The 18,314-nt window shown below is 48.1% G+C and overlaps 1 protein-coding gene across 1 annotated transcript in view; it reads left to right on the forward strand.

The window, feature by feature from the left end:
- Positions 1-1,996: 1,996 nt before the first annotated feature.
- XRCC4 (X-ray repair cross complementing 4) overlaps positions 1,997-18,314 on the forward strand; it is a 57,001-nt gene continuing 40,683 nt past the window's right edge. Inside the window, exons 1-3 of the mRNA XM_032949555.2 lie at positions 1,997-2,074; positions 10,712-10,865; positions 11,463-11,671. Of these exons, the coding sequence (XP_032805446.2) occupies positions 10,721-10,865; positions 11,463-11,671 (354 nt within the window). The 5' untranslated portion in view covers positions 1,997-2,074; positions 10,712-10,720. The remainder of the gene's footprint in view (positions 2,075-10,711; positions 10,866-11,462; positions 11,672-18,314) is intronic.

Consider the following 18,314-nt stretch of genomic DNA (forward strand, 5'->3'; position numbering starts at 1 on the left):
ACAAGTTAGATATCTGAGCTGGACTCATGGACCGCATCACAATAGAATGTATTCAGAATGAGAATATGTATTCTAGACTGGAGGGGGAAACCGATGAGCTATGAAGTTATCGTTCACAGATGTCCAGTAAGCTTTATTGTGGGAGCGTTATTGCTCAACCATCGCCCATTCTCCTATGCTGTGCCCATTGTCAGGACCCCCCACCCCTTCCCCCAGACATCTGTGCTGTCGACTCCCTGCTCCGACTCAAGTCCAGGCTCAAGGCGGTGGCGAGATGTTAACTCCCTCGTGTGGTATGCAGGAGGTTATGGGTTCGATCCCAACCCTGACGCCTGCTGCTGTATATTTGGAGTTTGCGTGTCTCTCTCTCATCATCATCACGGTGGCTAGGAGATGTTAACTACCTTGGTATACAGGAGGTCGTGGGGTTCGATCCCAACCCTGACGCCTGCTGCTGCATATTTGGAGTTTGCGTGTTTCTCTGTCTCCCCGTGGTCACGTGAAATTTTCTCCAGGTCCTCCGGTTTTTCCCCTCCACATTTAGAACCAACAATGACGCGTTTAGAGTATTTGGCTGATGTAAATTTCCACGTGATGATAAGCCACTTCGTTGAGCTATCATTTGTCATAGCCAGGTCGCTTCTGAAAAAGAGCTACATAGCTCAGTGGGCCTTACCTGGTAAAATAAAAACATAGTTAATAGTTGAGTTGTATAGTTTAAGATGTTCCTCCTATTCTCTATTCTCTGCCTGTTTGCCTCTTTATCAAAGAAATGCGTTAAACGCAGTCGCAATTAGACGCAGTATAGATCCATATTGAGTTGTACAGGGTGCCCCATATGTCTTGTGACCCCCCCCCCCCCAATTGATCGAACCCGAGCGTTTTTATTTTCCCTTTGCATATTCATTTCTATTCTTAAATGAACTTCACTTGTACAAATATTAATTTTTTTGATAATTAAATGGCGGGGGGGGGGGGGTCATAAGATATCTGGACCACCCTGTACAACAGTCCTGTGGATTCCAGAATTGGGTTTCTTGTGTTGCGGTCAATGTAACGCTTCCAGGCATGTGAATCAATTACAGGGTGCAGTACAATGAAGAAAATATGCATTTTGATTTAAAGCTTTCGTGACTGCAGGGATTCATATTCTTGGTTCTTTTGGTAAAGTCACGTTGAAGGGAAACAATAAAATAATAAAAAATATATAAAACAATAAAATTCTCACGACGTTTCGACTGTAACACAAACAGTCATCATCAGGTGTGAAAACCAACCGGGTGCCGGTTCTTGCCGTTGGTTTTCACACCTGATGATGACTGTTTGTGTTACAGTCGAAACGTCGTGAGAATTTTATTGTTTTATATATATTTTATTATTTTATTGTTTCCCTTCAACGTGACTTTACCGAAAGAACCAAGAACAAAAATATGCATTATAAACACGAATAGAAATCTAAACAAACTGCAAGGGCTTGTTTTGTCTCTCCAAAATACCCAACTTATAAAAACGTGCTTCCATGAACACATTTGTAATGAACTATAATGCGATATAACAACCGTTGTAATATGCGATTCAGTATGATAGAACGCAATTTTAAATGCCATACACACGAAATAAATCTATGAAATGCAGCTATGCAATTGGCTAGTGCCGATCACTGCCCCCCTCCTCCTGTGCCCCCCCACCTCCCCCCTTGTCCCCCCCCCACAACCCAGCAAGCGACGTCCCCAGCGCGGAGATGCGGGTAGCTCCGCGCTGGGGACGTCGCCTCCTCCTCCTCCCAACCTCCCTCCTCCAGGACTCGTCCGCGACGGGGCGACTTTTCCATTGGCCGGACCAAACGGACAGACGTCCCCAGCGCGGAGATGCGGGTAGCTCCGGAGATTGCGGGGGGGGGGGGGCAGCTCCGCGTTGGGGACGTCTGTCGGTTGGTCTGGCCAATGGAAGAGTCGCCCCGTCGCGGACGAGTCCTGGAGGAGGGAGGAAGGAGGGAGGGAGGGGAGGGGAGGAAGGCGGGAGGGGAGCGAGGGAGGCGGAGCTCATCGACAGGGCGCGCGGCAGAATCCTCGGGGTGAGCGCTTTACCGTATTGGCTTTACCGTATTGGCGGGAGCGACGTCGCGATGCTGCGCGCGCACAGACACGGCAGGCGGGTGCCGCTTCCACGCTGTGAATGAAAACCCCGAAACGTTTGCGCCGTCGGTGTGCGAAAGATTTCAGAGTGCGTTCGGTGGCGCGCGCTCGCGCCGCTTTAGGCCGAAGCCTTACGAGTTTCCTGATGTGGCTGCGGCCGAGGGCTCGAGGGATCCTTGGGTAGCGATCGGGAACGCGAACCCCGTGGATGCACACCCGTCAACCCCTTATCACAGGCAGATTCAGATCTTATTGGTCATCTCGTGCCCTTATATATACAAAACAAGTTCCATCACATGGGAGAAATACAAATAGATATATATAAAAAAACACATTTGCCGGTATTGAAACGTCTGTACGCCGTATGGGCCCGGAAACTAGATTTCCCTGTACAAGAATACGGGTTATAACGTGTGGGTTGACAATCATGTATTTTTTATTTTATTTAATTCGATTGGAGCTCTTTTATTTGAAGGAGTTTCTCATATTTGCGTCTCGATGTGCGTCTCGCACGTGCGATCTTGATAGCAACAGTGGTTAGGGGCCGTCCATAAATGACGTCACGCACCTAAAGGGGGGGGGGTCAGACATTTGTGACGATGTGTGACGAGGGGATGGGGTTTGGGTATTGTGACGTCACATCAAAATGTCTATTTAAATAAATACAGACAACACGTTCTACTTATATTCTTGGTTATTTCGGTAAAGTCACGTAGAAGGGAAACAATAAAAAAATAAAAAAAATATCAAACAACGCCACATTCTACTAAATTAAATAGACTTTTTAATAAATGTTTTCTCCTACAACATCAGAGTGCAGCGGCACATTAAACACGCACTACAATGACAATAGTTTAAAGCGATTTGAAGCATTTTTTGTGGGGGGGGGCAGAGCTTTGTGACGTCATATTTAAGGGGGGGGTCTGACTTTTGTGACGCCGTGTGACGAGGGTGGGGGGTCAAAAATCGTCCAAAATCGCGTGACGTCATTTATGGACGGCCCCTAAATAGCAGAACGGCGCTCTTTAACATTGATTCCACGCCACGGCTAACATCAATCGTGAATGATATCTGATCTGGTTATGCAGCACCCGCCCGCCCTCTCTTACCACTCCTCTCATATAACCTTCCTTGACCAGCGTGGTGAAATGTTATTAAAATTATTATTATCTGGCTGCTATAAAGTTCCACATGATATGCCACTTTGCTGAGCTATCATTTGTGGCCAGGTCGCCTCAGAGAAAGAAGCTAATAGTGGGCTTTAACTGGTGAAAAATATTAAGTTAATATTTTGTAGTTATTTGCTTACCTTTAGTATACTTTGCACGCCCGTCATGTATTTGTATTGTAACTTTCTGACCCGCCCCTACTGGACGTCTGATAAAGAGCTTTGCAGCTCATCGGATTTATTCAGTACTAGCTGTACTACCCGGCTTCACCCAGGACTTGGATCCACCACGCGTGGCCGCCTTTGTCTCCCCAGTGACGATGTTCACACACCACAGCAGTTACTCGCTTGAGGCTGAGTCGACCTAGGGGAGGCCCAGGAGCGGTTGAAATAATCGTCACCGGTGGTGGCCGTGAGCAGGAATCGAACTCGGGTCGCCGGGTTCGTAGCGCGGCGTAGCGCTAACCGCTACACTACAATGCGTTACGCTTCCACATGCGCGGGTCACGTGACAGATTTGACGTCACAGCTCACTTGCCGTGCAAAAAATAAATGGATTATTGAGCCCCCCCCCTCCCAAAAAAATCGTGTATTTTTTTATTTTTGCCTGGTGTACCATCTGGAAAGTACCTACATGCCAAATTTCAAGTTTGTTGCATGTCGGGAAATACACTAAACATTTTGAACAGGCACACATATTCACAACTTTGCCTTTTATATATATGGAGATAAATAAATATTCATATGAAGTATGGTCAAAACAGCCCTCCCAAGACCAACAGCATGGGGAGACAATAATCAAGCAGTGGATTTTCCAAGGGCTTACTCGTGTTACACTTATTAAGATATATTTAAATTAAGGTCTATGTTTATTCAGATTTAGCACGCTGAATACTTAAAATATAGAGACAGTTATCATCAAGATAGAGACAGTTTTTTTTTTAAATCTTGTGTACTCAATAACGATTAACTTAATGAAATGCATCAATGTAAGATAATTGTCAATTATATACCATTACCCTGCTTTTATGTACTGGCCATCATTGCTTTGCGGTGGAAAATGTCCTTAAATTGCATGTTTTATGGATGTTGACACTTAAAACGCGGCTTTTCTCGTCTAAACTGCAGCGGCACATGCTGAAGATAATTAAGGAGTGTTAGGTATACTCGCTTGTAATTGGAAACATAACAATAACGTGCACTTTCCTCCGCGCGCTCATTGCTGAGCACCGACAAAGGTTTTCCAGGTTGCACAGTTTACACTGCTTTCAACTCGCCCACGACTCTTTCTGGTGTGGTGACCTTTAAAACAAATTGTTTTGAGTCTCAATTGCGCGGAGCATCTGCTGCCACTCCTTTTATTTAATTTCGAGAGCGCGGGCGTGGGCGGGCGGGGGGGGGGGTCAAGTGGCTTTTCATTAACGAGTCCATTTGTTTCAACTTTTTTTTCTCTCCTGGAAACTCAAACATCCTTTGACCCTTTATTGCAGACTTGGTGCCACTCGCTGGGAATCATCCGATCCCGCTCTCTTTTTTTTACCTTTAAAGAGCAGAATGACAAACTGCCAGAGTCCAGGAACGGCCTCTTTTGGAGAGATAATGGGAAAATGTCACATCGCGTGAGGCTCAAGGTGTGCGCACGTGCCTGGGGTCTGCAAGGCGCACGTGAGCTTCATTGAGCACGGGGCCTGGAGGAATCGAGCCACTGCCGTTAATTTATGATGCGGCGGTGCCCTTTGCTTCCTTTTGCTGCCATCTGTTGACCTTCAGCAGTGAATTTAATTAACTTGAGTCTTTATATATATTGTTTTTCTCTTAGAAGGAAACTTGTCATGTAGGGGGGGGGGGCCTCTAAATTATAAACATTCACCCTTCCAGCGCTGACTTGAGTGCCATGCGCCTTGTGCGACGATACAAATGTTGCCTTTTTAAAAGGCTTTTGACAGATTCTCATAACGAAGGCCAAGATAAAGAAAAATCAATCCACAAAAGTCCGTTCACATTTCACGTTTGTATTGATAACGCATTAATAACAATCGGCATGCATTCTTCCAGCCATTTGAAAAGTCCCCGTTGCGTTTCCCTTCCCGGTTAAATATAGGGGTGCACAATCTGATGTACGCTTTATTTATTATTATTTAACAAGATGCAGCATATGAGTAGTGAGTTTCCACGTCGGAAGGGGAAGCGTGCCATGGGCGTTGATTCGGACGCGTTCCCAGGCATTCGTGTAGCGTCAGATGCCAAGACGCAGTTGGTGATCGCCCATATGCTTTAGTCCGTAAACATTGGTCGCTGTGGCCGAGGGTACGACATTTCACTTCGCCCGGCGACAGAGCAATCTTTCCACCCGTCCCCAGCGAGCACAGGGCGTCATCGGGACGCGTTTGACATTTTTCTGACGAAAAATAAGAGCCAGACGTGCCAGCTGTGGGCAGGCCGCCGGTCCGTGCCTATTGTCCGTGAAATAATTTTTAAAAACAAAAAGGGGGTTAAAAAACAAAACAAATAGATATAGCTTTTTTTTGTACTATTATCATCAGCTCAGCTTTGTTTTCTTTACAACTTGTTTTGTTTTTATTGGTTCAAATTTACACTGCGTCTCATTTGTGATCTTTAAATGTCACAAATGGCGATGTTTGCGTTTTCAGTTTTTTTTTATGATTTTGACGCATAATGGGTGGAGCAGTGGTTGGTACACTGCGCTATGAACCCGGTAAACTGAGTTCCATTGCCAGCCTTGGCTAACATCAGTGGCGAGTTGATATCTGAACAAGTCCTAGGACACCCACTCTACCTACCCAGATTAACGAGCGCAGTGATTTTTTTTTAAAACAATCCCCCATACAGCAATAAAGCAATTTTTTTTGCTTGTTTCATTCTGTACCCAAAGTTGACCGACTTTTGGCCTCGTGTGTTGAAACCTATTCCCTTTCGCACAGACGCTGAGGACCCTAAATCACCCAGGGGTTCAGTGTGCCTTTGTCTCTCTTGGGTTCGCACACTGACGCGCTTTCTACCTCCCGTGGTGTTCCGAACGTTTATGGTGCATTTTATACACAGCTCACTTGGGCTGTGTGTTCACACACATCGGTGGAGGTCATAGATTTATTACGGGCTGTTGCACTGAGCTGTGTGATAGCCTTTCCCCCTCAAAACGTCTTCTCTGTTTAGTCAATTTTTTTTTTACTGTAGCAGAGACGCACAGCAGACCGCAACAGAAATTTTTGGGTTTTTTTTTTTGCATCTTAAAGGCTTCATCCTGTCTTGCCGATGTTTTTTTGTTCATTTGGTCTGCCGTTTGTTCTGCTGTTTGCGCAAAAGAATGAGCAGGGGCACGGGTCGAAGGATGTGACATTGCCACCAGACGATACCATTGAGATAGCAGGGCTTTGAAGACACGCTCTGCTTATAAACTTACCACCCCGCCAGGAACTGACTCAGAAGTGATTCGGATATGTTTGTGAGCAGCATTAGGAATTTACGGTGCGGCAAAATAAAATTCAAGCGTAGAATAAGCGTTATTTTCAGCGGCTTCAAAAATCCGTGACCGAAACTACTCGTCGTGACTCTTTGTTTTTGCAACTCCTTGTCATTCTACTGTTGGATGAAGGCCTCCTCATGCCATGTCAGCAATGGAGGTTATTTTAAATCATTGAATCTCGATACTTTTTTTTAGGAAGTTTGCATTGGGATATTTGACCAATTCCATGAATGAGTTTTTGGTTTCATATGGGAGTAAACCAGAGAACTTGAAGAAAACCCAGCAGGCATATGAGGGGGTGATAGCACTGCCAACTGGACACCGAGCAGCCCTCCGGCTTTTTAAAGAGGGAGACCCAGGCTTGGTTCAGCTATGACCCAGTGTTGATGTTAGCCATGGACGTGAATCAAACTCGGGTTGATTGGTTCGTAGCTCAGTGCGCTAACCACTCCACCACCGCTCCGTTCTAAAACGCTGACGCACAAATGGCTCGGGCTGTTTATCCTACTGCAGCTCACATCCTCCCGCCATGATTTATAGCCGCATGCTTTCGTTCTATTTCATGTGTGTTGTGGTGCAAGAAAATACGCTCTCGGTATCTGCGTTCCCACCGTGGGAGCCTTGCGTCGTGCTCTCTGCACTCTGCAACGTCGCTGCAGGTTCGTTGAACGTGGCGCTGCGTTTGGTTCGAACCTGTTCCCCATCCGACGAAGGGCGCACGTCGGCCTCGTAACCGAGCTGCACGATGCTCCTCATGCCGCATGTTTCTCTCCTGGAGGAAAAGAAACATACGTCTTGGCCATGTTGAGCATTTGCAGTTGCAGTGAGTGGGAAAACATGGGACATGTTTTGATTTTGAGGGGTTTTTTTTGCCAATGTATCGTCTCGGGTTTTTCGATGGCAATGGGATTTCGTGCTCCCGAAGGAAAAACAAACGTTTGTTTTTGTTTCTCAACATAAAGAAAATGTACGCACACTTTTACACTTATCAATCACGAAACATATGGAGACAGTTTTATTTGCAACGCGTTGAAGTGAGGTAATTTTTTCTAAGCAAAAATGCTCCTTTTTTGATGTGGCAAGTAGCGACATCAAAAAGAGTTACAAAATTCAAGATAAATTATGTTGCCGTTTGGTAGGCGGTTTCCAATGTTTGCCTTCAGGCAAAGATATTTTCTTTGCAATAATATCCTGAACTAATTGCTTAATGTGGCTTTCCAAGTCGAATAATGTCAATTTGTAATGTCGTTTGTTGCACAGGGGCTTTTTTTTTGCAAAACAAAACAGCTATATTTTCTAAAGCCCTTTTGGTACAGGCCAGATTGACTGGCAGGTGTGCCAGTTTCTCTATTTCGGTGCAGAATAAAACGAAGACAAACGTGGACACACAAAGACAAAGTTCCCCCTATAGATGCCCAGGCAGTTGGGGAAAGTGCAGGGCAGCACAATGGTGTGGCTAACACTACGCCCGGGCCACCTTTGTCTAACCACTGACAATGTCCACACACCACGCCCGGTACTCATTTAATGCTGAACCAACCTAGGGGAGGCCCCACGACAGGTTCAGACACCACTTTGCCATTGATGCCAGTCACGGTCAGGATTAAAACCCAAGAAGCTGGTTTTGTAGTGTAGCGCGCTAATTACCGCACCGCCGCTTCCCGCACGCACACACTCACACTCGTGCAGCGCAGGACGTCCATATGGCTTTTTTTTGGGTCGATGTAGGTGGCTACATGTTTTGTTTTTAAAAGCCGAGCCTGCTCTTTGCGAGCAATTTCACAGGCCATTTCCCCATTCTTTGAGCGTCATACACACGGGAGTGGTGTTCAATCACTGCGTCCGTGTTTTATTTGGAACACGCCCTCGTGAAAATGTCTCGGCAGTCGGATTGAAGGATAAGGTTTGGATATGAACGCCTAATAATGTATATGAGAGTAAAAGTCGACTTGGCACCAATGCTCATTGCAGGGGGAGACAAAGCCTCAATCTTTCAAGGTACAACATTGAGCCTGATAAAAAAATTTTCACAGTATATTCCCCCCCCCCCGGCTTCATCTACTCCCTTACTTAAGTTTTTCCCTTACCTTCTCCTCCCCACATGAAAGTAAACAAACCTCGCTCATGGTCCCCACTCGGAGGGGCAGCAGCGATCTCAATCTCCTCCCTCCTCGAAATCCAGGAACACGGCGTTCGCGACTTTTGTCCACGGAGTTGATGTATCTCTGCATATCCCTCTAACACCCCCTCCTCCCCACCCCACGCTGCGGTTCGTGCTCTGTACCGGGCTCTTACTGAAATATAAAAAAAACTTGTAAATGTACTCGCGCGCACCCTTGCCTGATGCAATACGCCGACACGAGAGCCACTGAGATTTCACCCGTGACCTGGGATTGATTGGATTCGATTCAGTTCAAGAATCCTTCGATTTTCATCCAATTAACCCCGCCCCCCAGCAACCTCATCTCGTATTTATTGTTTCATGTTTTTTTTTGACGCCTTATTGTACCGTTTTGTTCACTCCCGTTAGTCTGGATGCAACGCTGGCTTATGTATGTGTGTGTGAGATTGACCGTGATGACGATGATCGTCGCTTATCGCCCGTACACTTTTCTGAGACGCCAAATGAGCATACACGTCTTCATTTGCAAGAAATGCCTGCCTATAATAAACATACAATGTGCTTTTGCACGCACAGGGAACAAAAGTTTTGATTCTGGGCTGAAAAAAAAATCGTGTGGGTTTTTTAAAAATTTCTGAAAAGTGTGAAGAAAACAACCCCCCCAAAAAAACCCAGAAACCTGTGAAGTAAAAAATAATAACTTAAAACAGCGCGGGAAAATAAAATAAAAACCCGCATTAAATTTTCGATTCGACAAAAACCGTAAAAAAAATGTTGAAAAAAAAACCAGGCACCTTAATCGCAGAAAATATATGCGGGGGTGGGGGGGTGGGCAGGGAGGGGAAGGGCTCCTCAAGAACACCGAGTCCTGTGTTGCGCTCTAGGCTTCTGGTTTTCATTGCCGTGGGCGCGGTGTGGGCGCTCGGCTGGCAAATGCCGACGCTTGGCAGGCTCGGGTTTGCTGCCCCGGTTGTCAGTCTCTCGTCTCCTTCGGTCGACCCAGACGTATCTCGTCTGGGACTTGACATCGCTGCTGACGCCACAGTATCGTGTCTCATGCGAGTTATTAACTACCTCGCCTGGTACGCAGGAGGCCGTGGGTTCGATCCCGACCCTGACGCCGGCTGCTCTATATTTGGAGTTTGCGCGTCTCTCTTTCTCTCTCTCTCTCTCTCGCCCCGTGGTCGCGTGGATTTGTCTCCGGGTCGTCGGGGTTTTTCCCTCCACATTTAGAATCGACGTGCATTTAGAATATTTGACTGCTGCTCTATATTTGTAGTTTGCGCGTCTCTCTTTCTCTCTCTCTCTCGCCCCGTGGTCGCGTGGATTTGTCTCCGGGTCGTCCGGGTTTTTCCCTCCACATTTAGAATCGACGTGCATTTAGAATATTTGACTGCTGCACATTTCCACGTGATAAGCCACTCACTGCGTTGAGCTATCATTTATGGCCAGGTCGCTTCTGAATAGAGGGCTGTATAGCTCAACGGGCCCTAACTGCTCAGCCCGTATATATTAATCCACTGGTGGATAAGTGCATCCCCACACCATGCAGACCGTGGTGGGGGGGGGGGGGGGCATTTGACCGGACTTCCCCATGCTGAATGGCGTGAGGAACATAGATATTGGAGCATAGTGCAGTACAACTGATTTCGCTGCACTGCCCTCTGCTGACAATATACCACTGCAGCACCACATTTATGCTTCGTGGTCACCCATCAAAGCACTACCCAGGCTTAATTCTACTTAGCTTACGAGGTGAAGAGGATGCTGACGATGATGAATAATAATGACGATCGTTGCAGCAGCACACGATGGGCGAGGAGGGCGAGGTGATCAGGCTGCACCTGTCATCTGACCCGGGGAGCACTTACTACGCCCTCGTGACCTGGAAGAAGAACAGCCATCAGGGATTGAACCTGAGCCTCACCGACTGCCGGACGGCCTGGACAGGGGAAGGTACGGCCTCACCGCGTGGTGTTTGCGCATCTCCTCCGTCGCCCCCCTGACGCAGCGATCGATCGCCCCGCGGACGCAACTATGCCACCCGTCACGATTGCGTGCCGACAAAATCCGCCGATTTAAAATCCGACCCAGCTTGTATGGGAACATCCTCTTTGTCTTTTAGCTAAGCTCGCCCGTGTGGTTTGCAAGCTCATGTCCCCATGGCGAGTACGGTCCACGTATAGGAAGTGTCTCAACCATGCCACCTGTGTATGTTTCAGGACTACGGTAACGTTTCCCGTACTGACTAGTTCATCAAGCAACAAGCTGAGAAGCAAGCCTGTAAAGAGGGCCTCTCGCTTAGACATTGCATTTAACTGCAGAAAGAAATGAGCGCCTAAAAAAACCATCCGGATCACAAACAGATAGCTTATTAATCTGCTCATTACCCACAACAACGTCGGAGAAGACCATCTCGTTATAACTACAATAACCACGGCCTCCCTTACTGCAGAGACAGCATTCGACAATTGACTCGGGTATCGAACCGTCGGAAGTGATCGAGTGCCCGTCAGCGGCGGTGCGCGCGCGTCTTCCGTACACCACCCGTAGTTACCGGCTCCACACTGGAGGAGGAGGCGTCGGAAGCCGGGCTGTCGCTCGTTGACTACGTCGCCGAGCTCCGGGCTGCCCTCCCGGGCCACTGCTGGGACTCGCCCTCCAACGGAGACGCCTTCCGCTACGACCTGAAGCCCCCCGCCAGCCCCGGGCACGCTCGCCGCAGGTGTTTCTCCATCTGCAAAGTGCACAGCGACGTCACGGTGAGGCTCGCGCTTCGAGCGTTGCGATCTTTTGGGGAATGTTCATGATTATTTTTGTTGGCGGTGGGGGTGGGGGGGAAGCTTCTCAGTTGGCACCTCGGAAACTCTGAGCGTAATTCCCCACGCTGCTGGTGTAACCAAGTAGATAATTAATTTTGTTTTGCTAGATTTTGAGCCTGCATTTCGGATGCTTTAAAGGTGCGGGTAATCGTTCGAGTTATCGGCTACCTGGTTTTTACTTGGGCATATTACGTCAGCCAATTTAGGACTGCAATCTCAGAAAATATTTTCTCTGCCTTTCTTGCTGGTGTGACAAATAGTTGTAAAATACCACGCGTGTTGGGAAGTTCCCGATCACACGTACTTATTCATCCAAGATGGGATGGTGGTGATGGTGCACGCGGATTCGTCTACGCGCCATCGATTTGTTCCATAACTAAGCCAAATCTTCGAAACATAATTAATCGTCTTCAAAGTGACATCCCAGACGTATTGCTGGAATGTTTTTTTTTCCATATATTTACAGAAAGTCCTCGCTTAACGCAGGAGATGCGTTCCTGAAAGTGGCACAAATAATGTGACGGCAACGTTTGGCGAGATGGCGGGACAAATAACTGAGTGTACGCCGCCGCGGTTCTGTGTCATTCATCGTGCTGTACGACTCCGCTCAGCCATGCAGCTCAAGAAAGTGGTTCGCCGTCGACCGCTCGGTAACCGCATTATTACGGTGCGCGTTCCACTTTTTGCGAAAACTGTTCCCGAATGGAAGAACCGCGCTCGAGTGAAAGAGCATTGTAGTGTAAACACCGCTACGCGTTCAGCGAGGACTTACCGTACACTTCTCTGTGCCGGTGGGAGTTGGTGCGCGGCCGACAGTGGCAGCTCCTGGCGCTTGATGAATGGCCTCTCAAAATGCCAACACGCAAGCCCCCCTAAGCCCCTCTTTGTTTCAGGCGCCAGGCTTCACATGCTCTGTGTTGACTATCGGTAAACTTTTGGCACGGTAGGAAGGTGCGTTTTTTTAAAAGTTGATCACTATACATTTTTCTCACAGGGTCTTTGTTATGACAGACAGTTGTTTAAACTTGTCCACTGCTCTTCCTTTTCGATAATTGTTTTGTTGTCCTGACCAATCGTCTTGGGAGCAGTGGCTATTATCACTGGCTAGCGACATCTGAACCCTGTACATCAACCCGCACTGACCACGTGTCACAAAACAGGTGATGTACGCACCATAGGTAGGCGTCTATAGAACGAGACCTGCTGGTCTTTTTTTGAGTTGCGTCTACTGTTAGAATCATAATCTTTATTTAAACTGGAGGATTCCGATGAGCTATAAAGCTCTCTTTCACAGATGTCCAGCAGGGGTAGGTCAGAATGTTCCAACAACAAACAATACAAATTCACGATAGGAGTGCAAACTATAGGTAATGTAAACAAATCACTTAAAGAGTGTATTTAAATAAAACGAAACTCTTTTTTACCTTAGCATGAAACGCCCACTGAGCTGTTAGCTTATTTTTGCAGAAGCGACCTGGCCACAAATGATAGCTCAAGGAAGTGGCTTATCATGTGGAAATTTATAGCAGCAAAATAATCTTAAATAATCGAAGCGCATGTTGATTCCAAATGCGGAGTGAAAAACCGGAGGACCCGGAGAAAAAAAATCCACACGACCACGAGGAGAGAGACAAGCAAACTCCAAATATCCAAGCGTCAGGGTCGGGATCGATCCCCCAACCTCAGTGAAGTGAAATGTCGCAACGCATCTCTACGTTACGCTCGGGTCAGCCGATGCCACCCTACACGTACAGACGAGACAGCGGGTGGCTTAGATTAGGGTTGCTTTCCTCTGGCATTGCTTCCCACTGCTCCAGTAGCAGCAGCTCACGAGTCGAACATCAAAGCGTTCCCTCTTTCAAATTAGCGGTGGGCGGTGTTCATCTTCGTTGGTGGTCCTCGTCCAGTGGTGTTAAATTCCACATCCCTATGGCAGGGTCCAGTCTCTTCATAGCAGAGCTACTGACTTCCCACCAACTACTGCTGCCTCAGCAGGTGGTACTTACTTTACCCACCACAGAGGGATGACGATGATGATGAACAGTTCTATGAAATCTCCCTACTGTTTTCTCACACGGGGTAATGCGCTCCCCCCCCCCCCCCCTGCGATACTTTCGAAATTTCCAATATAATGGTAATATACGCAGCGGCGTATCGATCGACGACGACGGCGGAGACGAACATCATGTAGATGACGGTGACACCCGATGACAAACTTGCACACCCTCGCGATCACGAACGCAGGTTTTCTTACCGCGATGGCGACCGCTCGGCACGTAAAACACTGATGGCGTGGCTCGCTATCGCCGAAGAATCGGGAGGAGTAGGAGAAGACACAGGTGCGACGGGAGGGGTGTCCCCCGAGCCTTATTCACATATTTGTTTCGGCCAGGACTGGGCTGGCCCGGCAGGAAATTTGCGTCCAGGATTGTTTGTTTGCTTTGGTATGTGCAGACAGAAAAGAGCCTCAAAAACAGACGGGTTAAGAAAAAGGGGGGGGGGGGGGGGGAACAAAAAAAACCCACTGCTACAGGCAAGTGTCTGTCCTCTCGTATTTACCCCGCTTCCGTTGTATTTGCAGTCAATACACAATGGCCGTGTTGATGGTGTGCATTCTGCGGGTTTGTGTGGCCGGGAGCCGACGGTCCCCTCCCGTCCACGCCCGCCCGACGACGCCGCCCAACCCCAATGGGCCCTCGCTGTCCAAACAGCTGTCTGTGGTGGTGGTCGTGGTGGTGGCTGGCCAGCGATGGGCGGCAATCGCCTGTGGGGGGGAGGACACCTGAGCAAATATCGGGTCATTGTGTGTCACCGTGCGAGCGATTGCCAAGGGATCCCCACTGAGAAACACAACAACAGAAATACTTTGGCGGAGGAGTTGAGCACTAATTTTGGGGCGGTGGTGTAAATTTGCCTGGCCCGTTTCCAAGGGACTGGCCGGACCGTAAAACTGTCGCGACTGTATTTGTGACGCGGCCTTAATGATGGACCACGAAGCACACGGCATAGTCTGAAACTGCCGCTCAAACAATGCCTGCCCTTGTTTGATTTTTTTGCATTAATTAATGATTTCCTTTACATTTTTTTTACGTTGCGAGAATTTTCGCACAATTGCTTACACACAACAACTGCGTGTGTTGTTTAAAAAAAAAAATCGCCAGCCAAGCAGGTTTTTTTTTCTTTTCTAGTGGTCCTGAGCCGCAACTTGCAGCCAAGTTTTCAGCCACCTTTACAGCTGTGGCCCACACTGAATTCATCTGGGTGGCTCAGTGCTGAGACATTCCATGTTTTAGACTTAAATTTTGGCTTTCGTCTGGGCTGTCATTTTCCAGCCAAATATTTTAGGTGTTTACGTTGTCCGTCGTGCTTGTGCGCGCGCACGCGTGTGTATGTATGCGTGCGCGTGTGCACAACAGAGTGTGTTTCTCTTGAGAAAAAAACAAACTAAACAAATGTAATTCATCAGAATTGTCACTGGAAGAATTAACCAGACCTGGGAATGCAGGTCGAGGTCGGCGTGCTCGCAGATATTTGTTTAGTGGTCGTTGTTATTGCCCTCCATAGTTTCAAACATTAGTTTGAAAGATATTTTGTGAATTTGTATCTCTGCTGCTGAATGGAAGATGTGAAAGTGGTTAGGAGATGGACAGCAGCAGTTGCTTACAGACTGTGATGGGCACATGTCATGGCTTAAACCGGGTTCTCAAGTGCAGGGAACTCATTGTGTGAGTCCAGTCACCATGATTGCGCAATAAAATTAAACCGGTAAATTATATTTTCCACTTAGTTTGGCATATTCCAATCTCTGAGAGTTAAACATTGCACCTTTTTTATCAACTTGAAGCCCTTGCAACATAGTGCAATCGCCCCGTGTTAAAGAGTGGTCTTCTTTGGAAGGTGATGTCATAGAACTACTTCTGAGATCCCTTCGAGTGACCTCTTATCCACACAAGGGATGCCGCACTTTCCCACGCGCCCTACGATGCAGATGTTTGTTGCTTGTTGGTCAAACAAAAACCACGTCCCTTTTTTTTTTTTATTCTCATGGCTGGAATATTTGCCAAATTTAGCAACAACAAGAAAATCTCGGACGTAAATACGACGGGCGGTTTTGGTCTAGTCGTCGGTGATTAGTCTGCGATGATTCGTTAATTCCGCTCTAGCAATCAGTTTGATCGTGGGCGCAGCTGAAACCCAGCTGAGAACGCAGGATGATCGCGGCGCTGGCTCAGCGCTCGGTTCGCCCGAGCCACCTGGCCACCTTCTACGAGCTGAAACCCAGCTGAGAACGCAGGATGATCGCGGCGCTGGCTCAGCGCTCGGTTCGCCCGAGCCACCTGGCCACCTTCTACGAGCTGAAACCCAGCTGAGAACGCAGGATGATCGCGGCGCTGGCTCAGCGCTCGGTTCGCCCGAGCCACCTGGCCACCTTCTACGAGCTGAAACCCAGCTGAGAACGCAGGATGATCGCGGCGCTGGCTCAGCGCTCGGTTCGCCCGAGCCACCTGGCCACCTTCTACGAGCTGAAACCCAGCTGAGAACGCAGGATGATCGCGGCGCTGGCTCAGCGCTCGGTTCGCCCGAGCCACCTGGCCACCTTCTACGAGCTGAAACCCAGCTGAGAACGCAGGATGATCGCGGCGCTGGCTCAGCGCTCGGTTCGCCCGAGCCACCTGGCCACCTTCTACGAGCTGAAACCCAGCTGAGAACGCAGGATGATCGCGGCGCTGGCTCAGCGCTCGGTTCGCCCGAGCCACCTGGCCACCTTCTACGAGCGCTTTTGTTTTCTCTAGGTCACTCTTTCTTGAACGGAGCGATGATGAGAGAGAGAGAGATGCAACGGATGCAACGATCGAAATCGCGCTCTCCTCGCCGTGCTTTGTCCCCGAGGACTGCTTGAAGCTCGCCAGAGTCAGACAGAGACCCCACATGCCGCCTTGCAAAATCTTGGCCCACGCTTGGATTTTAATTGCCATCTTTAGACTCTAGGCTTGTGTCATGTGGCTGCTGGCACAGAGTAATATTGTGGGCTTGATTTTTGCGCGTGTGTGTACGTGCCTGCTAAAGTTAACTTTAGTCTTGCTTTCTTTGGATGTGGACTTGTGTCTTTGTTTGTCTGCCTTTGTACGATGACATCTGGTTGCTGATCCCTGCATTGCAGTCTTGTCAGTGTCTTTGTTTCGTCTGCTTGCATCATTAATCCTTTGAAGATCCTCGCTCCGGTATAACCAAATCGTAAATCAAACTCTGCGGAGGCAAGTAGCATTGAACTCCGGTTGAAACTACGTGGGGTCCAAATCCTTACATCCCTCAGGCGCATGCTTTGCAGGGCTGTGAAACGATATCCGTTAAGCTGGTAACCGTTTTCAGAATCGAGGGCACCGATTGACACGCACAGAACGTACAAACGGCACGACGGCCCAAGCCACTGCATTCGGCGTTTCTCAGTTAAACGGAAAAGGTGCAGCCCTGCAATTACTTGCTCGCTTACTTGCACCACTGCCGTTTTTTTTTTACTTGGTTAATAAATAAATACAACATCAGACATTTCAAGAGCCGCCAATGCAACGTGAACACGAGACGGTGGTCCGAAATAAATGACGTCACAGGGCAGGAGTCCTTAAAGAGCCGCATGCTGCTCCACACCCGCAGGTTGCCGAGCCCCGGTCATTAACCAACGGTTCCCAAGCTGTGGAGTCTAAGGCTGTGGGACATGAGCCCTGGAACTATTACAGATGTGTTGTTTTTTTTTTCTTTTACAGTTCACCTAGTTTTTACTGCCCATTGCTCAGCTAATATAGATGATATTCGTGACTCATCAACATAGCTGGCTGCTGACTGGATCTGCTGATTGCCGCCATTATTTACTCAAGTAATACAACATGTGACATCAGGAACAGTTAATTGGCGGCGGTGGTGTACAAAATCATGTTTGAGGATTCGCAGAGTTTCCGTGAGTCGAGAAAGTTTGGGAACCGGTAGTCTATGCTGAAATACATGCATGCACATCTATACGCGCATGTGTGTGTGTGTGCACGTGTATACTCCGTGTGTATATATGTCTGAGCATTTCACAAAATGTAGGTACTCACGCTGAAACTTTGTAAACTGCAGAGCTGATTCGTAGGCTCAGGCTGTTTACCGAATTTACATTGCCACACCGCGGCCATACAAATAAAGTCAGATTAGAAACCTGTGCTCAGAGTGATGACATGTCGTCTATATTACGCCATTGGTATACATGTTTTTACGGCAAGGCCTCGCTCAATATCCTGTATGACGATGTTTGGCCAGTTCCATTTTAAGGAGCGTTTTACAAGGTTATGACACACCGAAGTCCGGAGAGATGGGATCACGATCCCATTTCCTCCACTGCCATCGCTTGGCCACCTTCGCCGGCCTGTGAGAATTGTGTACACGCTGCTGCTTGGTGCAGCAGCGTGTACCTAATCTGGCCCAGTGGCACAGTGACCACAGTACATGGCTCGCAGTTGGGAAGTTGCGAGTTCACATCCCACTCTGGGGTTTTTACTCGGTTATTAACCGGTAAATGCTGGCCATTGTGTTCCATTGTCTTTACCCC

The sequence above is a fragment of the Petromyzon marinus genome, chromosome 1 (assembly GCF_048934315.1).
Source record: "Petromyzon marinus isolate PM22_M1 ecotype Great Lakes invasive population chromosome 1, UKy_Petmar_22M1.pri1.0, whole genome shotgun sequence".
NCBI lineage: Eukaryota > Metazoa > Chordata > Hyperoartia > Petromyzontiformes > Petromyzontidae > Petromyzon > Petromyzon marinus.